Source organism: Podarcis melisellensis, assembly GCF_964234715.1.
Source record: "Podarcis melisellensis genome assembly, chromosome: Z".
Taxonomy (NCBI): Eukaryota; Metazoa; Chordata; class Lepidosauria; order Squamata; family Lacertidae; genus Podarcis; species Podarcis melisellensis.
In genome coordinates, this window is record NC_138547.1 from 23,385,938 (window position 1) to 23,409,906 (window position 23,969).

Genomic DNA, 23,969 nt, shown 5'->3' on the forward strand with positions numbered 1-23,969 from the left:
TCCATACTGAAGGAAATCAACCCTGAGTGCTCACTGGAAGGACAGATTGTGAAGCTGAGGCTCCAGTACTTTGGCCACCTCATGAGAAGAGAAGACTCCCTGGAGAAGACCCTGATGTTGGGAAAGATGGAGGGCACAAGGAGAAGGGGGCGACAGAGGACAAGATGGTTGGATAGTGTTTTCGAGGCTACCAGCATGAGTTTGACCAAACTGCGGGAGGCAGTAGAGGACAGAGGTGCCTGGCGTTCTCTGGTCCATGGGGTCACGAAGAGTCGGACACGACTAAACGACTAAACAACAACAATGCTACTCCCCAGCAGTCAATATTGTGGTACACTGCCTCTGAACATAGAAGCTCCATAGAGTCATCTTGACTCATATCTACCTGCCTCACAAGGTTGCCCTATGACAGCCTGTAAATTCAAGATTGCCCAGTTAAGCTAGTCCTCTGTCATCAATAGAATCACATCACCTCCTCAGAACCCATCTAGCGAAGAAGGGGGAGCAAAGTATTCTGGGCAATAGCTTATCTCCCAGTTTCAAGAAGGTGTCAATCCCCTCTCACTGAGAGATGTGGGTGCCTTGCGAATGGCTAAATAAGGCTGTACAATTAAAGCACTATGATACCATTTTAAACATTCATAGCTTTCTCTCAAAAGAGCCTGAGAAGAATTGTTTGTGAAGAGCGCTGAGAAATACTAGGAGATCCCTATTCCCTTCCCAGAGCTACAGTTCCTAGAGAGGTTTAACAATCAACTCCTCTTCACAGGGACCTCTGGGAATTGTAGTTCTGTGAGGGTGAAAGAGGCCACCTAACAATGCTCAGCACCTTTGACACACTACAACCCCCAGAATTCTTTGGAGGAAGCTGTGACTGTTTTAACAATATGGTGCAAATGTGGCTTAAAATGCATCTTCCAAACAAAACCAACCTTGGTCCGAAAGTGCTTAAAAGATGACTGTAACAAACAGGTCCTTGCCCCTAAACTCCCACCTGGCTGTTCATGTTGCCAGCTTATATGTGAGGAGACTGAAAGACTGCTTGGAAAACAGCTACAACAGAGCAGCGAGACTTGAACAAAAATGTTCTCTTTATTTTCTTAGAGGCCCATACTCCCCCTTCCTTTTCATCCTATTGCCTTTTCTTATATTTCTGAAAGCTGGCTGCTGGGGCCTGTGCATGCATTTGTGCCAGACTTAAAGGGCTATTTACCCCTCACATGGTGAGCCATTATTTCCCAAACAGCATGTATTTGTAAGTGGAGTTGAAAGGGAAAAGCAACAAGCCCCCTGGAACTCTGGTGAGGAGCAGGTGAGCTGGATGCTCTCTCTGCCTTGCACATCCTGGTTTCACTTCCACCAGGTTAGAGGGGACATCAGGTAGGCGTGGCAGCGGCCCTCGCACAGCTGCCAGAAGTGGATGTACAGCGTGGCCCCCCCGCAGGTGTGCTTCAGGAATGCTGCTGTCCTGTTGCCAGCATTGAGGTTTGAGTCAGCTCTTAGTCCAATTACCTTTTGAACATTTTGTCCTTTGTCTTAGGTGGCAAAATATCTTGGGCCAGCCATTGTTATATCTTGTGGCAGCAAACACCATCAGTGAATTGTGTGTGGTTGAAGGAGCAGCTGTGACTTCTTTCTCTTTTGAACCTGTCTATCTATTTCATCACATTGCATTTCAAGCCTGCTGTTTATATATATATATATATATATATATATATATATATATATATATATGCTTTCGTAGATTTTCACGGGTACAGGAATGCAGGTTTTGGTGTCCTCGGGTGTCTTCCCGTGTAAAAGTTGGGGTGTCTAGGCGACGTTTCGACGAGGTCTCATCTTTGAAGATGACGAGTGAGACCTCGTCGAAACGTCGCCTAGACACCCCAACTTTTACACGGGAAGACACCCGAGGACACCAAAACCTGCATATATATATATATATATATATAAAAACCCACACAAAACAGTTTATACAGTGCAGATAAAAACCATAAAATACAATGATATTAATGCAATATTAAAATAACAACATACATTAAAACCCAATACAGGGGTACCACAAGTTACAAACGCCTCAGGTTACAAACGCTTCAGGTTACAAACTCAGCTAACCTGGAAGAGTTACCTTGAGTTGAGAACTTTGCTCCAGGATGAGAATAGAAATCATGTGCCAGTGGCGCAGCGGCAACAAAAGACCCCATTAGCGAAAGCACGCCTCTAGGTAAGAACAGTTTCAGGTTAAGAACGGACCTCCGGAATGAATTAAGTTCGTAACTAGAGGTACCACTGTAATACAATACACAAAGAGAATACAGCAACAAATATGAAACCAATTTTGCAGTTCCTGGCATTAAAAGGTTCCAAGAGATAGGAGTCAGTGTTGTATAGTAGTTAGAATCTTGAACTAAGACGTGGGTTCAAATCTCCATTCAGCCGTGAAGTTCACTGGGTGACCTTGGGCCAGTCGCTTCCTCTCAGCCTGACCTACCTCACAGGATTTCTGTGAACATAAAACTGGGGTTGAGGACAGATAAATCATGGGTGCCACACTGAGATCCTTAGAGAAATGGTGGGATAGAAATGAAATAATAAATAACTAAATAATAAAAGCTGGGGGGGGGTTACATATCTTATGCTGATAACGAAAGCTCAATATCAAAGGAACTTAAAAAACAAATGCACTTACTGCACTTCCAGAGGCAGGGAGTTCCACAAACTAGGTGCCACAACAGAGAAGGCCTTGTATCAGGACATTGCTCCCTTTCCTCATGCAACACTGGTGAGATCACAGCTGAGCCTCCCCAGTAGATCTCACTGACTGGGCAGGCTATAGTAAGAGTCACTCCTAAAAATATTTAGGCCCAAAGTTTATTTTATTTATTATATTTACACATCACCTTAATCTTCAAAGGAGCTCGAGGTGGTGTATACAGTTCCCTCCCCCATGTCATCATCACAACAACCCTATGACGTAGGCTAGGCTAAGAGATGGTGTCGGGCCCAAGGTCACCCAGTGAGCTTCATGGCTGAGTGAACCCTGATCTCCCAGGTTCACTGAACAAAGTTGTGCAGGTACCAAATGACTGATGGCCCCATGTTCGCATATGGAGTTTGGGTCGGGGGGGACAACTTATTATTATTATTATTATTAGTAGTAGTAGTAGTAGTAGCATACTGCCCTATACCCGCAGGTCTCAGGGCGGTTCACAATACAAAATCACAATATAAAAACACATGCATTTCAGACCTCTACATGTCCCATCTTAGTTGCCAAATTTTTAAACTAAAAAACAAACAAACCCAACACTCTCATCATAGGCAAGATGTTTCAATGCCTTGTTCATTTTGGTTGCCCGTTCCTGCACACTTCCAAGATCTATCAAAACCATAATCTAGTTTTCTAGTGAAATCAGTCTCCCTTCCACCAGAATTAATAAATCTGATCCTTCCAGTTGCATCATAGATCCCTTCAGATTTACTTCCATGGTCCCTGTGGCAATAGAAACACAGAGCCTTTTCACCTGTGCTCTGCTGGACAGTTCTTTACACAGTTGTTGGACACCAGCTCCAACCAGCACATCCAATGGTCAACATGGCCTATGGTCAGAACTGGCTGGGGCTAGGGGGAGCTTTAGTTCAAAACATCTAGAGGGGCCCCCCAAGTGAAGAAGAAGGAGCCTTAGGAACTGACAATCCATCTGCCAAGTGAGTGGCTGCAGGCCAAGGTAAGTATTTCCTGGGGAGGTCCATGACTGAAATGCCTGGATTCCTGCCCCCACCCTCCTCCAAAGCAATTGTTGGAGCTTCCAAGATCAACTGAAACAGCAGCACTGGGATGGAGAGCAGTGCTTAATCCCTGTGGCATTTTCCCAGACTAAGTCCTCATCCATCAAAGCTGCTGTCAGCCCTGGTGACAAGGAGGAAACACAGGTACCTGTTTCCCCAACCACTTCCGCTTCAGGGCTAAATGCTTAAAAAAAAAAAGTTAGGGCAATATAGGTCAGGAAAATGGCCTGAGCATCCCTTCTCCCTGCAGTTACTCCATTTAAATTTGGAGCCTGCCAGGGCTGCTGTTAAGTAAAAATAAAAAAATAAAAACACCAGGAGATCCAATCATGCATTATGCATTTTGGCCTTGCATTTGGATCAATAGTGGCATCTAGTGGTAGTGATTTTATATGCTATTGTTTTTTAAAACTAACAAAACAACATATCTTACCACTCATCTCAATATCATGTGAACTGGGCACTATTGCTTAGGGTTAAGACAGAGCATGGGATGTGAGTAGCGCTGTGGTCTAAACTACAGAGCCTAGGGCTTGCTGATCGGAAGGTCGGAAGTTCGAATCCCCGCAACGGGGCAAGCTCCCGTTGCTCGGTTCCTGCTTCTGCCAACCTAGCAGTTCGAAAGCACGTCAAAGTGCAAGTAGATAAATAGGTACCACTCCGGCGGGAAGGTAAATGGCGTTTCCGTGTGCTGCTCTGGTTCGCCAGAAGTGGCTTAGTCATTCTGGCCACATGACCCGGAAGCTGTCTGCGGACAAACACCGGCTCCCTCAGCCTATAGAGCGAGATGAGCGCCGCAACCCCAGAGTCATTTGCAACTGGACCTAACAGTCAGGGTAACTTTACCTTTTTTTTAAGACAGAGCATACAAACAAGTCAGCTAGTTATACACTGGTCCATCTTTGAGTTTGCCTCTTTGTTCATCAATTCATCACCTTATAAAAAAAATGTGCAAGCATTTTAATAATAGTTGCAAAGTTGTTCCGGGGGTTTGTGAGGTGTGTTGGTGATGACAAGGGTACTAGCCAATCAGTGCCTCCCACTGCCAGCTTTTCCACAATTCAAACCATGCCATGAAAATGCAGAACTAGTTTTTAAAACCAATTTTGTTTTGTTGTGAGCTAACTTAGAAGGATTTGTATCCTGAAGAGTGGGAGTATAAATGGCTAAAGTAGATGAATTAAATAAATTCAAAACAAGAAAGGTACATTGTGCTGAGTGTTCTGAGGTTGCTTTCAAAATTGCTCTATAAATGTTGTGTCCTTTGCATTTTTAATTAATATTTCTTAAATATTCTCTGTATTTTGTAATGATGATATTATTTCAACCTATTCCCCCTTTTTCTGAAGTTTGCAATTTGGAGTGTGTGTGCTTTAAAATGTAAACAACATTCTCTCTGTCCCCCCCCATAGAATTAATAATGTTTTTTACAAGTAACACTACAAACCTATTATTGCATTTCTTATTCCTGCCAATCAAGAAAAAAGGTAACATTCAATAGAGTAGTGGTTCCCAAGCATTTGAAAATTGCTGTCAGTATTGACAGACCACCTACTGATTTTTCTTCCCATTGTAGAAATCATAATGTGGTGTGCTGAACGCTGTATGATTTTAAATTGAATTTTTATTCCTTCCTTTTATTTTGTAATATGTCGTATTTTATATTATGACAAATTGAATTCTATAGAATGAAAGAAAATTAAAACATCAATATGAATACTGAATGTGCCATCTCTCATCTTTGGGAGATAGCATAAATATCCACAATCCATGGCTGCCCCACTGGAGGCAACAGGAACAAACCAAAGAAAGAAAAACAAATGTTTCCCTTTTCTGCCTCCACCTGAGCTGGCTGCATTTAAGAAATGGTGGTAGCTCTGCTGAGTATCTCACGGTCTCACCTTTTCCCCAGTGGGACTGATCTGCAAAATGCAGTTTTAGCCAGCTCCCATCCTACACACAGTTATCTGGGGTGAGTGGCGGGTGGGAAGGTAAGCCTCATTAGACTCAATAGGTACTTCTGAGCAGGCATGCATAAGATCAGGCTGTTAGTAGCCTTGGTAGAAATGCCCTACACTGTAAGGGGGACCAGGATCTCAAACAGCTGGTCTGGCTGGGGATGATGTGAGTTGCTGTCAGAGACAAAACACCTAATCCCCCTGCCCCAACCCCATAGATCTGGGTCCCCTCCCTCTGCCTGACCTCGCCATCGCTCCCATGTTGCTGCCAGTCCCATCACTGCACCTGTACCCTCACCTGTAGCTGCACTGCTGGCCCAACTTTGTAGCAAGGGTGCAGTGGGTACATTGTCGGCGGCATGAGTGGGGCTTGGAATGGGGCAACAGGGAAGCAGGGAGGGGGTCAGATCTGCTGCATGAGGCAAATGGCTTCACCTCGCCTCATGCATGGGCAGATGCTGGTTGCAATCCAGAACACCTGAAGGGCACCAGATTGGGGAAGACTGGTCAAGGACACCTCGGCCAGGTACTTTTAAAAAGAATAACAAAATAGGGCGTTTAATCTTGAATATATCTACAGGATACGGTGAGGTTTTCAGTTTGCATTCCACTTGATCAACTTCTACTTAAAGAAGTTAAAGAAAGAAAAGAAAACTTAAAGAAAGAAGAAGTGTGTGGATTTGATATCCTGCTTTATCACTACCTGAAGGAGTCTCAAAGCAGCTAACATTTTCCTTTCCCTTCTTCCCCCACAACAAACACTCTGTGAGGCGAGTGAGGCTGAGAGACTTCAAAGACTAGCCCAAGGTCACCCAGCAGCTGCATGTGGAGAAGCGGAAACGCGAACCTGGTTCACCAGATTACGAGTCCACCGCTCTTAACCACTACACCACGCTGGCTCTAAAGAAAAATAAACAGTGATCTTGCATAAATACAGCATAAGCAATACTTACACACACACACACACACACACACACACACACAAAATAAATCTAAACAATGCCACCAAATCACGCTTCTTTCTATTCTTAGAATGTTCTTTTTTTGCTTTACCCTTAATCAGTTACAATACTTGGTAACCCTGGGCAGTTCCAACTTTGATCTTCAGTTATGGCCGGTGTTTGAGGTAGTTCAGCAGCGACAGTGGGATATCCAGTTGATCCACAGCAAAGGGGCGGTTGGCCAGTTTTAGGAACTTCCTGATTGCTAGTCTGCATTGCGACATCAAGGATTTGGGGACAGCTGGAAAGGGGGTGGGGAGGAAAAAGGGAATGGAGAGACTATGATGATTGTACCACTGAGCTTCCAAGCCCCCCAGAGCTCCTCAATGTCTGAGGCATTAGCCAAGAGCAAAAGCAGGGAGCTGAACAGAAATCTGGGAAGGCACTTTAGAGAAACACCTCAGGTGTTCATAATTTTGCAGTTCTAACATTTCCTGAAATCTACATCCACCTCCTCATGACAGACAGGGAGATGATCTATCAGACATGAGTGTCTCCTAATCCTACCTGGAGTTGCCAGGGATTGAACCTGGGACTTTCTGCTTGCAAGGCTGATGTTCTACCACTGAGCTATTCCCTAGTATTTGAAGTATTTGATCAAATTCTGGAGAGCTACCCTGAAAGATATATATGGTGAGAGGGGTGAAGCCAATGCACATTCCTTATAGGAAAAGTGGCTGGAGCCAAATACTTTTGGCAGGAAGGGCCACACATCTGATTAGGCATTTACACAATACAGGTGGACAGGTCCTAAATTTGCAACTGAGCATATTAAGGGGCCCTTTTCGTTACTTTATCGGAGTATCTATTCAATTTAAATAGTATTTGTTAATGTACAAAGTAGTTGCACTTTAGTGAATTTAGTTGGCTGTGTTTGCTTTAACAAGTAGGTCCTTTCCAAAGACAAGACATGAATGTCACAATAAAAAACAGCGAACCAAAAACAAACCCCTGTGTTGCAATAAGAACTAATCACACCATTACAAACACAACACGTAGAAAATATATAATAGAATAATGATATCATTAGCCTACGTGTTGTGGTTGTATTGTTGTGACAATAAAAAACAGTGGCTGTGTACACACCATACGTTTAAAGGGCATTTCCCTCAACAAATCCTGGGAACTGTAGTTTACCCCTCACAGAGCTACAGTTCCCAGCATCTTAAACAAACTACAATTCCCAGGATTCTTTGAAGGTGTGTGCACGCTTTAAAATGTATGGTGTATACACAGTCAGTAATGGATGTAAATCATCATCATCAAATGGCAAAATGTTACCTCTTTCTCTGGCCAACAAATCCAGCATCTCAGAGTTCACTGAGATCTTATCGAGCACAATACCCGGTAGGTACACATTGGCTCCAAAATCTATCAGGAGTTTGACGAATTCTGCTCCACAACCGTGCCTCAAGCAGATTTCCAGCAGACTCTTTGGGTGCTTAATGCGGGTGATCATCTTCTCATCAGTGCAGTTGTAGTTGGGATCCGCACCGTGGAGCAGCAGCATCTTGAAACACTCCAAGTGCCCATAGACAGCGGACAGGTACAAAGGGCCCGAGCATGCAACAGAGTTGGCCGCCCACTCTGGGACTCTGGCTTTGACATTGGCCTCTGCCCCATGTTCTAAAAGTTCTTGAAGGATGTCGATGTCCCCTTCTCTTGCTGCCGTGAGCAGTGGGGTGCAATTGTTGTGGATGCTGCCAGAAGGACTGGCCCCTGCCTCCAAGAGGGCAATCACACAGTTGAGGTGGCCATTGTTGACAGCTGTGAAGAGTGGTGTCTGGGCCTTCACATCCAGACTGTCCACTTCGGCTCCATGGGCCAGGAGGACCTTGACGCACCTCACATGGCCCTTTGAAGCTGCCAGGCGGAGCGGGGTCCCTGGCACCCCCCAGCCGCTCCTGCTGTTGATGAACCGCCTGTATCTCTCTTGGCGCAACAGTTCGTCCAGAAGTCTGTAGTTGTCCTGGGAGACGGCGAGATTCAGCTCCTGTCTTTCTTCATCACCTTCTTCATCTTCACTGGGCTGGAGCATGGAGAAAATCTTGGTTATGTCCACCAGGCTCATCTTTGCTTGTCTCTTGAGGGTGATTTTCATCATGAACTGTGCAATGCTAGAGAGCTATAAGGCAAAGCAAATAAACAAATCACAGTCACAATGTCCTGGTTATACATGGGATGCATGTGTGATAGGGGCTCCTGGCTGGTGGGAATGGTGAGCAAAAGTTATTATTATTGTTCATTATTATTTCATTTGTCAATTGCTTCCCATGAGGCATGCCAAAGCTATTTACAATTAAAGCATGCATAGAGCACAATTGCATATTTGAAAGCAGGTGTCACCGTTTTATATATTAAAACAATTGGGGGAGGGGACCAATTATGGGATGCATGCTTGTATCCCCCAGGACCTGTATGTTTACCATGGTGAGCCCAATTTTGTGGAAATCTGCCTCCCCACTGTTGAGGTCACACAGGTCCCTTTACAGTTGAACTCCTGGCCTCACTAAAGACTTTTTAATTTTATTTCAGGAGGCATTTTAAGTTTATAGGTTTAACCCGTTTTTATTTACATTGTACTGTTGTCTTTGCACACTGCTTGGGGACTATATAAATTATCTAAATATTTAAATAATATATGTTAGAACAACAATTTAAACAACATCAACACCATCTCCCATATACAAGTCATTCAAATCCAGCCAGGCACCAACAGGTATCTGTACAGTATATGGGTTTCCTTTATTAATAGAGTCCTGGGGATGAGATAATAAGCAGGGATAGGGGTCAGTGGAGCTAATGGCCAGTTTCTGAGATTTAGAAGGCAGTCATGGAGATTAAGCTCTCTGGGTTGAGTCACACATGCAGGTACATCACAGACTGCAACAAAAAGTGGCTATGTATATATGTGAATAGGGCCAACACTGATGTCATTTATATAGAACTTGGTTACCAGAATTCTATTACTTGAATTTGGAAAAAATTACACTGGGTGACTATTCGTGGCTGAGCCAAAATCAGCATGCAGGTACTTACCTTTAAAACAGCTTTTGACCCAAATATATGAAGAATCACCTCCTTCAAAACCATCCCGCTTAAGCTGTAAAAACTTCAGTTATTATTCTTATTTATTATTCTGACAGGTTTTTTTTTTAACCTCTTAGTTACAATAGTCCCTAAGCAGTGTCTGATAAAGATAAAAAGCAGCTAAAAACTATAAAATTACATATGACTCAAAATGCCAGATGGAATTAAAATTCAGTGGGCACTGGAAGTTCAACAGGGAGGGGCCTGCCTGACCTCAACTCTAAGGGATAAAATAGAGCCCACAATACTGAATGCATAGTTTTTAGCAGATTCAAGCCATGCATCTCAGCCATGGCCGATCCACTAATAGTGGCTCCCCACAAAGATCTCAGTGATCAAGCAGGAATATAAGGTATCAGGTATCCTGGAGACAAAATGTTAAGGGCCTTGAAAATGAATACAAGAACTTTGAACCTGGTCCAGTAGTGTACAGGCAGCCAGTGCAAGCTTTTGAGTTATGTGCTGGCAATAGTTTGTCCCCTTCAACAGTTTAGCTGCAGCACTCTCCATCAGCAGGAACCTCCAGACCAGGCCCAAGGATAGCTCCATGTAGAGTGAACTGAAATTACTGAATCTTGAGGATACCAATGCATAAATCAGTGGCCAGACTTTCCTCATCCAAGAACAGTTGTAGCTGATAAAAGGCCTTCCTTACTATAGGTGTGTTTTGCAGGTGCTCATGCAGAGGTGGGGAAACACAGGGCTAACTGTGACCCTCCATGCCTTTCTTTTGGGTCCCTGGGATTCTTCCCAAGAAACATCCCTCTCTATCAGGCTGCACCCCTCACTGGACCTGGTCTGCACTCTCCTCCTGTGCTTTTGACTGGTTTGAAAGTATGCTGGAACTTCCTCTTGCTTGTCTGATGGAGAGTAGTCTGTCTGTCTCTCTTTCTCTCTGCATATGTGTGCATGCATAGAAACTTGAAACATCTGACTTTTGCATGGTTGGATTCTAGCCTACTCTACAAAGTAATATCCTTTGCTCCACCCACTTTTGTCTCTGGCTCCACCCACTGTTAGCACACTGCCCCCACCCCCCACCCCAGAAGGTTGGCTATGCCCCTCAGATTGAAAGTTTTCCCATCTCTGCATTAGAGAGATGAATTACTGTACTGCAGAAGCACCTTAGCAGTGCTGTGCTGTTTTTACTGTGTTTTATTAAATTTGTTTTTTAAATAATAATAATAATAATGAATTATTTGTACCCCACCCATCTGGCTGGGTTTCCCCAGCCACTCTGGGCAGCTTCCACAGACCAAAAATACACTGATACATGATTTCAAATCCATTATAAATTACTTTTAAAATGGTACGTTATGCGTATTTTGCTTTCAACGTTTTAGCCTTGCTGTAATTTTTGTAAGCCACTTTTTTTTTTAAAAAAGCAGAGTAGCAATAATTAATTAATTAATTAATTAATTAATTAATAATTAATGTGTTTCTGCATGAGTCACTGCTTTGGATTTGACTTCATACAAAAAAAAAAGTCAGATGCCTCATGAAGGAACAGAATTGGTTGGAGCATCACTGGATATAGGGCATTGTGTTCGTTTCCCCCACGCAGGGTACCAAGCTGAAGGGGGTGCAAAATTGAGAAGATCCACAACTGAGAATATCCATTTGGGGCTGCCAAATGTTGGTCTTGCACCGGACGCAATATTACGAATGATTACCAAAGTCTGCCTCTTGCAGGCAGGATCTTCTGTGAGTGGCTAATTTTTACTCTTATCCTGATGCTATTAACATTTCAATCCGTAAAAATCACAAGTGCTTCTGCAACCTGAGATCAGGGTGATAGTGGTGGGGGCTGCATCAGATGTTAGCCAAAAAAAGGGGGGGCAGAAATATATTTCAGACAGCCAGGGAGGCCCTTTGGAAGCCAATTCCTAACATTTTTCACTTGAAGGAATGCCAAACTCCACCTGCCCAGCTACGAAATGCTTTAAGCTCGGAGGAAGGGTAAAAAAAGAATTTCAGATGCATTCCATCTCTGAAGCATCCAAATATATCCTCTCAGTCAACCACCCTGCTCCTCCATTCCTGCTCCGAAATGAGAGGCCAGAGCCTCCTGCAAAGCATCCATCTCCAGCTGCTCACCTCGCGACCTCAGCCTGGACAAGTCCACCCTGGTTTTGGAAACAGCCACCCACAAGCCTTAGTTACAGCCTATCCAGGGAGGCCTGTACCAAGATCTTGGGACTGGAGCAAGTCCCCTAGGAGGAAAGGTTGCAACATGTGATTTGGAGAAAGTGGGGAGAGTTTTTCCCCTGCCTCTCATAATACTCGAAGTCAAGGAATACAGGAGATAAAATACCAAAGACAGAACCTAAAAACCACCCACCAGCCATACCACTGAAAAGAACTACCAGTATATCTTAAAAGGATTGGGAAATTAGGCTGGTGTTGAAAGGGCAATATAAGAAGAGGCCAATGACCCATCTAGTCCAGCATCCTGTTCACACAGTGGCTAACCAAATGCTTATGGAAAACCCCCAAGAAGGCCCAAGCAAAAGAGCTTCTCCCCTCCTGGGGTTACCAGCAGCTGGTTTCTGGAAGTATTCAGAACATAGGCTCCATCATGGCCAGTAAGTAGCCAAGGACAGCTTTATGATCCATGAATTTTAAGCTACGCAAGTTGGTAGCCATCATTTACCTCTTGTGGACGCACATTCCATTGCTTAACTATGAAGTGCATGAAGAAGCACTTTCTTTTTTAAAACTGTCCTTAATGATTATCTTTCAACATTCAGATTCCTTGAATATCCATGAGTTCTAGAGTTATGAGATACAGGGCAGGGGATGGGACGGAACAGCAGTTTTCTCCAGGCCAAGCACATAATTTCTATCATGTCGCCTCTTACTCACTTTTACTCTTAACTAAAATGTCCCAAACCCAGCAACCTTTCCTTATAGGGGCATTGGAAAAGCCTTTTTGGGTGCCCTTTTCTGAACCTTTTTCAGCTCTGCAATATCTTTTCTGAGGCGATGCAATCAGAACTGTGAACTATATTACAAATGAGCTTGCAAGCCTATATAGAAAGACATTATGATGTTTTATTTCCAATTCCTTTCCTAATGACCCCTCACATGGAATTTGCCTTTTTCACAGCTGCCGCACACTGGGTTGGCATCTTCATTGAGCTACCTACTATGACCCCAAGGTCTCATTCCTGGTCAGTCATCTCCAGTTCAGACCCCATGAGTGTACATGTGAAATTAAGATTTATTTTTTTGCCCCAACATGTATCACTTTACACTTGTTTACACTGGATTGTGTTTGCGATTCTACTTCTCATTCACTCGGTTTGGAGAGCTCTTCACAACCCTTTTGTATTAAGGATTCTGAATTGAGTACCATCCACCAACTTGGCCACTTCACTGCTCACCCCTGACTTCAGATCATTTATTAACAAGTTAAAAAACACAGTTCCCAATACTGACCTTTGGAGGACTGCATTTTCTACACCCCTCCATTCAAAGAATTGTCCATTTATTCCTACTCTCTGCTTCCTGCTACTTAACCAGCTCCTGATCCACAAGAGGACCTCTCATTTTATTCCAGGACAACAATGTGGGCACCAGGCGAGCTTCTTTAGGGAAACCAATTCAGAGCTGAGGGGACTACCACCAAAGAGGCCTCATGGCTACCCTCCAAACTTCAGCCTGGGGCAACATACTGAGAGAGGCCTACCATAATGAGTTTGTGCAGGACCTCAGCTCTGGGGTCAGGAAGCAGAAGGTGATGGGAGCAGCAGCAAACAGGTCCAGCTTGCCACAGCATCCTTTATTTTCTTCTCATTATTATTATTCTATTTAAAGTCGAGGTGGCCAGCAAGGCAAGTACATTATTAGAAATGCTCGTTTTGTTCTCTTTACTTTAACCACATTATCCTTTTCTTCAACAAAACGGGGCTCATTTCTAAATCAAGGCATTTAGCTTCAGGGCAGCAGACACAAACCCTATTTTATTCCCAATCTCATGATCATGCTATAGGTGAGTCTAAAAGTAAAACTGCACATGAGTAGAGTATTTATTTTCTTATTCCAAATAATAATAATAATAATAATAATAATAATAATCCGGGTTGGCCAGAATGCCTTTTAGTTTTAAGATATAACATTACATGTTGGTGACACACTTTTTAGACATGCACCATTTTGTGACACAGTAATTCAGTTTTACTAGCAAACCGGAATCAAACTAACTTATTTCCAACCCCTGGGAGGAACGCAGGGAGCAGTTGCACGGCACACCCCCACACTGCAGCTGACACACTAACATGTCGCAACACACAGTTTGGAAAGTTCTGTTATAAGGAACGTAAAGAGCCGGGTGTAAAGCATGGTGTATGGGGAGTGGGGAATGTTAATTGTGTGCTTCACAACCAAAGTAATAAATGTCTGTCTAAGGAAGCCCCTGTGAGAGCATTAAGGCCAGGGTCTAAACAAGGCTGTCATTGAGCATCTGCTTTGCATGCAGAAGGTTCCATGTTTAATCCCCAGCATCTCCAATTGGGGTTGGGAATGTACCCAGTCTGGAATTCTGGAGATTCTGCCATTCAGTGTAGACAAAACTAAGCTAGATAGATCAAAGGTCTAAGTATAAGGCAGATTCCTAAGTTCCTGTGTAAAAAGGTAAAGGGACCCAGACAATTAAGTCCAGTCGCCAACGACTCTGGGGTTGCGGCGTTCATTTCGCTTTACAGGCCAAGGGAGCCGGTGTTTGTCCACTTCCGTAGACAGTTTTTCCAGGTCATGTGGCCAGCATGACTAAGCTGCTTCTGGTGAAACCAGAGCAGTGCATGGAAATGTCATTTACCTTCCTGCCAGAGCGGTACCTATTTATCTACTCGCACTACGTGCTTTCGAACTGCTAGGTTGGCAGGAGCAGGGACCGAACAACGGGAGCTCACCCCGTTGCAGGGATTCAAACTGCTGACCTTTCATAGGCAAGCCCAAGCGGCACAGTGGTTTAACCCACAGTGCCACCCGCATCCTATTATGTTCCTGTGTACCCAAGCTTAATATTATTATTTGCATTATTATTTAGTCTGCAAATTGCTTTCCACATAATATGCCTCAAGGTAATTTACAGTCATATCCTTCAAAACAGTCGAAATAATTTTTATAAGTTACAAGGACAATCAAGTGCAGTTTTGAAATTTGTGTTAATACATACCACAATAATTTTAACCAGCGGAATGGCCCTGAGGTGCACTTATTCCTTCCACAATCCCTATGGCAGTATGATAAATGAGGTTGGACTGGGACCTGGGAAACCAGGGTTCAAATTCTTGCTCAGTCCTTAAGTTCATTGGGTGACCTTGAACCAGTTGCTAGCTTTCAGCCTAACCTACCACACAGGGAGCTTGTGAGTGTGAAATGAGGAACGAGGAGAACCATGTGTACCACCTTGGAAGAAAAAAGTGAACAAAAGTGCAAAAAAATAAATCTGCACAATCAGTGGCGTAGCGTGGGTTGTCAGCAAGGCAAGTAATTTGCACCCCCTAACCCGTGGATTTGCGCCCCTAACCCTAACCCCCAGATGTTGCGCCCGGTGCGGCCGGCCCCCCCTGCACCCCCCACGCTATGCCACTGTGCACAATGACTGTACACGAATGTAATAAGTCTATTGTAGGTGGAGACATGCAGTGGAACTCGGAATTAGAATCTTGAAAGGACTGCACCAGCATTTCTCAGGGCATCCTGTCCGAAAACAACAGCAAAACCCGTTCTAGAAACCAACAAATTTCACTTCATATCAGGGAAAAATATTCTGGTTTTGTCCACGTACCAGGGTTAATTGCCCCTTCCCCGCCCCCCAAGTGCGGCAATCCATCCCCGCCACCTCCTCCGCTTAGTAGGCCAGGCCAAGTGGGCAGCGATCCAGTGCGTAAAAAGAGAGCCTGGGAGTTGCTTGTAGGCGCGCACGTGTGAATCGGGACCAACTCCCAGCCGCCCCGGGAAAAAGCCGATCTGCCTCTCCAGGTGGAGGACTCGGAGTCATGGCCAGGCGGGTGGAGAGACGGGGAGGCCACCTGGCTGAAGATACTCACGAGCTGGTTGCTGGCCGGGCGGGTTGCGAGTCGCTTGGCTGTGCCTCGATGGAGCGGTGTCTGGTGAGCCGCCGCCCAGCCCTGCTACGTCGCCGCCGGGCCTCTGTGAGGTCGCTGGGGACCAGCTAGGGCAAGGGGCTGCCCCACATCGCGGGTTTCTCCCTGGGCCAGAATAGCGAGAGAAGGGAAGGGGACCAGGGGGGTGGTCGTCGGGGCACCGACTAGGAAGGAAAGCGAAGGCTAGCGCCAGCCGGCTAAGTGGACAGCTGCATGCTGCCGGCCGCCGATCAAATAAGGGCTCTCGGGCTAATTTTAGCCCCCTGCTTGGGCTTCTTATCTGACAACTTCCATTCTTGGAAAGTGCAGCCTGCAGGAGGCAAGTCAGAAGGGCTTGGGTTGGGACCTGGACGTCGGGCCTCGCAATAGCACACGGGACGCATGGCGCAGATCAGCCTTTTGGTGCCCTGTAGGTCTTTTGGACTACAACTCCCATCATCCCCAGGGACTGCCGTCCAAAGCATAGGAATATATTGGGTCAGATGATTGCTCCATCCAGCTCCGTATTGCCTACACGGATTGGCAGCAGCTCTCTAGCGTTTCAGGCGGGGGTGGAGATGCCACGGGGGACCGAACCTGGGGCCTTCTATATGCCAAGCCGGTGCTCCACCAGTGAGCTGCAACCCTCCCCCACCAGAGGGCACTAGGCTGGAGAAGCCTTCCCCAGGTGATCTGTTCCCTTGCACGGGGATTTAGCAAAAGGGATGAGTAGGTTTATGGCGGTAACAAGGCACTGTCGCAACAAGATCTCAGGCCTGGAAGAGATTTGCAGTGCCAGGATTCAGCCTAGGAGAATGATGCATGTGGCTGCATACTCTTCCTGGCCGTAGCTGTCAACTTTTTCCTTTTCTTGCGAGGAATCCTATTCGGAATAAGGGAATTTCTCTCTTTTAAAAAGGGAAATGTTGACAGCTATGTTCCTGGCCCTGAGTGGCCCCACAGCCTAGTTCAGGGATGAGGAGGAGCCTGGTGGCCTCCAGTCAGGGGTGTCAACTTGAATAAAATATGGGGGGGGGGAGGCTCCAGGTAAGCCCCACCCCACGTAATCATTCACAAGATGTGGCATGCACGCACACCATCAACTTGGGGGAGGCCAAACCTCCTCAAATACACCTACAGACGGAAGTATCCTATCACCTCGGCCTTTTCTCAACAAAAATACTTTTCAACTGAGTTGGTTCAAACATTCAGCCACCACTTACCAAGTGTTCAGGGATCAAGTCCGGGGGAAATCTAACACTATCTTTGAATTATTTATTTAATTATTGCAGTTATACCCCACCCTTTTTCTCCAAGGAGCTCATGGTGGCATACATGATTCTCCCCCCATCTCAATTAATCACCATAACCACCCCATGAGGTAGGTTAGACTGGAAGAGGCAATGACTAGACCAAGTCCATCCAGTGAGCTTCATGGCTAAGTGGGGTTTTGAACCCTGGTCTCTCCCAAGCCCTTGTTCCTACTCTCTAACCACTACACCAAACTCTTTCTCAGCCCTAGTTGACGCCTTTAGGATTAATGAATCTCACACATCTGGTCTGGAGAGGGAGAAGAATGTTCTGCATTGCCCGTGTCACATATGCTGTACACTTGCCGTCCCGTGAGCATCATTGGTCAAACAATTTCGTGGGACAGAAGTAAAATGAGATGGGCAGCAAAGGCTCCTGCAACTCTGAGACAACAACAACAACATTATCATCTGTCTCCCCAGTGTGTTTGGTTTATTATTAGACTTGGGAGAGAACGTGTTGCTAAAGCCATCTGCTCCAGACTCGCAATGCCATTAAAGTGCCTGCAGGTTTAGAGATGTGTTTGCTTACTTGATTAACATGAGGATGGGATCTGGTGGGGAAGCTGGGCAATTTCAGAACTTGGACTTAATGCGTTTTGGATGGCTCCCTTTTAGGCCAGGTGTGGGCTTCAAAGGGTAGGTGGGGATGTACTGGTAGATATCTGTGTGCACTGCAAGTTAGATCAACAAGGATTTCTTACTCCTAGCTGTTTAATGATGGCAACAGCAAAATGAACCACTAAATTACAGTGCTGAAACGGGGTGGGTGGGAAACCCCACGAATGGATTTGTTTATTTGTTTATTTATTTGTGCTTTTTTAATCTCATCTTTCCTCCAAGGACGTCATGGGCTCTATCCCTTCCCCCATTTTATCCTCACAACAACCCTGTGAGGTAGGCTGAGAGGCAGTGACTGGCCCAAGGTCACCCAGAGAGCTTCATGGCTGAGTGGGAGTTTGAACCCTGGTCTCCTCAGTCCAGTCCATCACCCTAACAACTATGCCGCACTGGTTCTGCATGCAAGGACTGAGCTCAGTTCAGATCTGGGACTGGAAACAAAATCCTGAACTCAAGATTATGTAATTTTAACTATATGTCTTCTGCGTCAGGCTTCAGCTGATGAATCTCAGGGTTATATTTTTACACCACAGATTAGATCCTGCAAGCTTGAAGTTTGCCGTTTCCTGCTTTAGAAGGAAATATGTATCACCACCTGAGGTGAAGTGGGAATACAGTGGTACCTCGGGTTAAGTACTGAATTCGTTCTGGAGGTCCGTTCTTAACCTGAAACTGTTCTTAACCTGAAGCACCACTTTAGCTAATGGGGCCTCCCGCTGCCGCTGTGCCGCTGGGGCACGATTTCTGTTCTCATCCTGAAGCAAAGTTCTTAACCTGAGGTACTATTTCTGGGTTAGTGGAGTCTGTAACCTAAAGCATCTGTAACCTAAAGCGTATGTAACCCAAGGTACCACTGTACAGTCAAACCTCGGGTTAACATAGCTTCAGGTTAAGCATTTTCGGGTTACGCTCCGTGGTGACCCAGAAGTAACGGAGCACGTTACTTCCGGGTTTCGCCGCTCGTGCCTGTGCAGACACTCAAAATGACATCATGCGTGGAAGCGGCGAATTGCGACACACACGGACGTGGGTTGCGTTCTCTTCAGGATGCGAACGGGGCTCCGGAACAGATCCCGCTCGCATCCAGAGGTACCACTGTATGTCACTCTCTGCCTTTCTGCTGCACCCCCTTGCCCACCCTGCCACTTCTGCCACTGCCAAAACTTGGCAAGAGATAGCATTCTGCCAAGGCTCTGATGCTCATCTCCTCTGCTCCAGGGATGGGAAGGATGAGTGGAAATGTGAAGGTGCTAGACTGCCCCACTTTCACTGAACTTGGCAATGGCTGGGGGGGCATGGGCATAGTCAGGATTTTTGTTAAGGGGGCAGGCTTTTGTTAGTGGGGCAGAACCTCAGATTTGTATTCTATTGGCTATGTGGGGGCGTTCCACAAGGCCTTCCCCAAAGATTCACAGGAACTGTAGTTAAGAGTGCTGGGAATTGTAGCTGCGCAAGGAATAATGTGCATAATTGTATTGTGTACGCACAGCAAAAAATGCCCCACCCCAAGAAGGTGTAGAAAACAGCAGCTATGCTTACAGCTATGTGCTACTATTGTGACCATTGCTGTAAGTTGCATCTTGCATTGCAGATCCCACACTGTTTAGGAGGTTGGACTGGAGGATCTTTAAGATCCCTTCCAACACAATTTTTAAAAATGTTTTTAGCATGTAGCTGGAAACAGTGCAGACTCAAAGGTGACAGAGGTTTCTGGTCTGGCACTTGAGTGCTCAATGGGCGAGTCAATGAACTGTCACCACACACAGACATCTTGCAAGCTGTCCTGTGGCAAGGTGTGGGTTGTATAAGGATTTCACCTCTTCACCCCTTCTCTTCCCTGTGCTCAGTAGCTCCTCTCTTGATCAATTTCTCTTCCCTCAGTTTTCACCAGTTTACCATGTAGAATATCAATATTACAGTGCCAGTCATGTGCCAGTGCTTGAAGGCACCAATGCACTGAATGAGAGCATCAGACCTGCTCCTGAAATACCTTCTGTAGGCATGATAGAAAGCAGCAGATACACCAGGTTTCCGCTTGGGTTCAGTGACAGAACTGGACGTGTGGAATACTGTCACAAAGGCAGGCTTGGGGCATGTGCAGAGCACCTGCTTCTCAAAACTGAACAACTGTGGTTTGCGCCATGCTCTTAGGATTAGAGCAGGAACCTCCATAGATGTTATTGGACTCCAACTCCCATCAGCTCCAGGCAGTACAGCCAGTGATCAAGGATGATGGGAGTTGTACTCCAACAACATCTGGAGGGCTATAGTTTTCCCATCCTTAGATTAGAAGGTGGGGCTTTTGCAAGGATGGGCAGGCTGTAGCCCTCCAAAGGTTGAATTAACTTCCATCAGACTCAAGCAGTGTGGCTGACTATGGGAGTTCCCATCCAGTACCATTTGGAGGGCCTAGTTCAGTGAGTGTAGTACCTAGGAGGCTTTAGTCTAAGCAGGTCTCTTGGACATTAAAAGACTGCAGAAATGGTTGATCACATTAAAGAGTGTGCAGCTATTCATGCAGCGGCAGTTTAGCCAGCCTTATCAGCCTCCCCCCCCCCGCCCTCCCAGGGAAAGGCATTCTTGGATTTAGACTGGATGATTCCACACCTTAATAAAAGCAAACTGCCAGGAGAATTTATCTGACAGGTTGAAGGGTTTTTATCAGGACTTTGAAGTGGTAAATAAACAAACTAAATTAGTCACATGAGAAAGATGTCCTAGGATGGAAGAAAGAGAGCATTCCTTGGGGTTGGCTTTTGTTTCTGGAGGCAACCCTGGCCTGATATTGGGGGCAGGGGGCAAAGGAGTGTGTGAGGGAAAGAAAACAACTTATGCGAAGTGTTCAAAATTAAAAGCAATTGTCATCTCGCAAGCATATACATTGGTACCTCGGGTTACATGCGCTTCAGGTTATATGCGCTTCAGGTTACAGTCTCCGCTAACCCAGAAATAGTATCTCGGGTTAAGAACTTTGCTTCAGGATGAGAACAGAAATCGCACGGCAGTGGCGCGGCGGCAGCAGGTGGCCCCATTAACTAAAGTAGTGCTTCAAGTTAAGAACAGTTTCAACGTTAAGAATGGACCTCCAGAACGAATTAAGTACTTAACCCGAGGTACCACTGTAATGCACTATTTATTTTTTAGCACAATATGTTTAATAAAAAATAAGGTAGATTATTGCTTCTCCCCTGTGAGAGGCGAATTGCATTATAATGTGATGCTTTCACTTCACACAAAAATGTTTGGGGGCTGGATCACACACCTGGAGGGGGACTTTAGATCTGAAGGCACGAAGAGCTGAGATTTTTCAGGGCTAACTATTTCACTGATCTATGCAAAAGTTAGTTTTTGTATAATGGAATGATGGTGACTATGTTGCCTTCTGGGAATGTGTCCTGATTGTCACCCACTTTCCCTGTCCCATACAAATGAATGGAGCAAATGGAAACAGCTAAAACTAGGGGAAATGGGGGAGAAAGAAGGGACAGTGTTATGTACTCACTTGAATAGGATCCAAAAGGCAGCAGTCTGATTGGTCCTAGAACAATAGGATTCAGAATGCAGCAGTCTGATTGGTCCTAGAACAATAGGCTCCAGAATGTAGCAGTCTGATTGGTCCTAGAACAATGCAGCAGTATGATTGGTCCGCTCCAGGTGGAAGTGAATCCGCAACCTGATTGGCCTACAGGAGAATCCCAGAATTAGCCAATCACGTGCAGCGCATTCTGTAAATAATGTATGTAAAGCAGATATTTTTGGGGAACTTTCATTCCTCACTACTATGAGCTGAATGAAATCCACACTCGACTCCAAGGATATTTCAGACAGACATGCTCATTTGAAGAAATATCACTTTAACTTAAGCATAGAATTGTAGAGTTGGAAGGGACCACATCTAATGCAGGAGCCTTTTTGCCCAACATGGGACTCAAACCCATGACCGTGGGATTAAGAGTTCTTATGCTGTACCAACTGAGCTACTGGTCTGAATGCAGAAGGGCCAAGATTCCCAGATCAATCTCCCCTTAAAGTAAAGTAGGTCTGGGGAACATATGGCTCGTCAGTTGTTGTTGTTGGACAGAAACTTCCTTCAGCCCCAGACAGCATGGCCAATGGTCAGGGATGATGCAAACAGTAGTCCAAAAATATGCAGAGGGCCACAGGCGTCCCAGTCCTGAAACAGAGGACTTCTTCCAATAGAGCAAAATAAAGTAGGAATCATGACCCACTCACTGGGCACCACCGTTTAAGGATATTGACAAGCAGGAAGGTGTGCAGAGGAGGGCAACCAAGATGATGAAGGGTCTGGAAACCAAGCCTTAGGAGGAACAGTGGAAGTTGGGTATGTTTAGCCTGGGTAAAAGGAGACTGAGATATAAATAGCCACTTTTAAATATCTAAAGGCCGGTCACATGGAAGACAGAGCAAGCTCATTTTCTCCTGCAACAGAGGGTAGAACCAAAATGAATGGATTTAAGATAACTTAAAAGAAAAGAGATTCCAACTAAACATGGAGGCGCAGGTTACAGCAACAGCCAAGGCAACATTTTTCTACCTTCGCCGCATCAAGCAGTTGGTCCCTTACCTTTCCTGCCCCGACCTGGCCACAGTGACTTGACTACTGTAATTCGCTCTATGCGGGGCTGCCCTTGAAGCTGTCCCAGAAACTCCAGCTGGTGCAGAATGCTGCAGCGAGGCTCCGCACAGGGTCTCTGCCATGGGAGCATATTCACCCAGTGCTTTACCAGTTGCACTGGCTCCCAGTGGAGTACAGGGTCAGATTTAAGGTGCTGGTTTTGACCTTTAAAGCCTTTCACGGCCTAGGACCCTCATACCTACGGGACCGCCTTTCCCGGTATGCCCCACGGAGAGCCTCAAGGTCCATAAATAGCAACACCCTAGTGGTCCCGGGCCCTAAGAAAGTTAGATTAGCCTCAACCAGAACCAGGGCCTTTTCAACACTGGCTCTGGCCTGGTGGAATGCTCTGCCTCACGAGACCAGGGCCCTGCAGGATCTGATTTCTTTCCGCAGGGCCTGTAAGACAGGGTTGTTCCGCCTGGCCTCTGGCTTGGAGCCAATTTGATTCCTTCGCCCTCTTTCTTTTTCCTTTTTCCTTTCTTCTCCTGTGATGAGGCTGCATTTTAATATTTAAAGGTTTCAATATTTTAATGTTGTATTTTAATCTTGTTTTTAAGTTGTATTAATTCAACTTGTTTTTATTATTGCTTGTTAGCCACCCTGAGCCCGCCTTGGCTGGGGAGGGTGGGGTATAAATAAAAATTATTATTATTATTATTATTATTATTATTATTATTATTATTATTATTATTAAACACCAGGAAGAACTGTCTGGTGGTAATAGCTGTTTGACAGTGGAATAGACTCCCTCGTTACGTGGTGGAGTTTTCTTCCTTGGAAGTTTTAAAGCACACGTTGGATGACCACCTGTGCTTTTGTTGAGATTCCTGCTCTGCAGGGGGTTAGACTAGATGCCCCCTAGGGATTGACAGCCATATTAAAAAATCTGAGGGGTTCTCACAGGGATTACATAGCAAGCTTGTTTCTTTTCTGCCCCAGAGAGTGGGACCGGAACCAATGGAGTCCATTTGCAAGAAAGGAGATTCCAAAAACTAAATATTAGGAAAAACTTTTTGATGGTGAGAGCCATTCAACAATGGGACAGATTACAGTTTTATGATTCTGTGACCACCATGGGCCTAACAGAGGAGTGGTGAACATATGTTCCTGGCATGTTTTGGGAGTACAACTCGTACCATCCTGATTGTTGGCTAGGGATAACAGAGTCCAACAACACTCGGAGGGCAGGCTCCCCATCCCTGACTCAGAGGCTTGCTTTCTGCTGTTTGTAGTTTAGATTGCATAGGGCAGTGCTGGGGATCCTGTGGCTTTCCAGGGCAGTAGAATTCCAGCTCCCATCAGCCCCAGGCAGTATAGCCTGTGGTCAGGGATGGTGGGGCTTTAATTCAGCAACATTTGGAGAAGCACAGCACTGGCTGAAGCAGGATGGTAAAGCATGAAATATTAGTGCCCTTCTTATGAGTGACACAATATACAGTGGTACCTTGGGTTAAGTACTTAATTCGATC

At 45.4% G+C, this 23,969-nt stretch overlaps 2 protein-coding genes across 2 annotated transcripts in view; one reads left to right on the plus strand and one right to left on the minus strand.

Annotated features, from left to right (window-relative positions):
* Window positions 1-23,969, plus strand: part of LOC309362021 (uncharacterized protein C8orf48) — a 384,870-nt gene that overhangs the window by 58,919 nt on the left and 301,982 nt on the right. The gene's annotated exons all lie outside the window — the stretch shown is intronic.
* Window positions 6,758-16,342, minus strand: ASB12 (ankyrin repeat and SOCS box containing 12). Its single transcript, XM_081896229.1, has 3 exons — window positions 15,895-16,342; window positions 8,030-8,873; window positions 6,758-6,989 (listed from the first exon to the last, which is right to left on the minus strand). Exons 2-3 carry the CDS (start codon window positions 8,850-8,852, stop codon window positions 6,856-6,858), a joined length of 957 nt encoding a protein of 318 aa, XP_081752355.1. The 5' UTR covers window positions 8,853-8,873; window positions 15,895-16,342; the 3' UTR covers window positions 6,758-6,855.

Bases quoted from the DNA above. Each gene is read 5' to 3' on its own strand.
- ASB12 (XM_081896229.1), bottom strand. From the start codon at position 8,852: ATGATGAAAATCACCCTCAAGAGACAAGCAAAGATGAGCCTGGTGGAC. The intron at 6,990-8,029 runs GTAACATTTTGC...CCCCCTTTCCAG, and splicing joins TTTGTTGGCCAGAGAAAGAG to CTGTCCCCAAATCCTTGATG.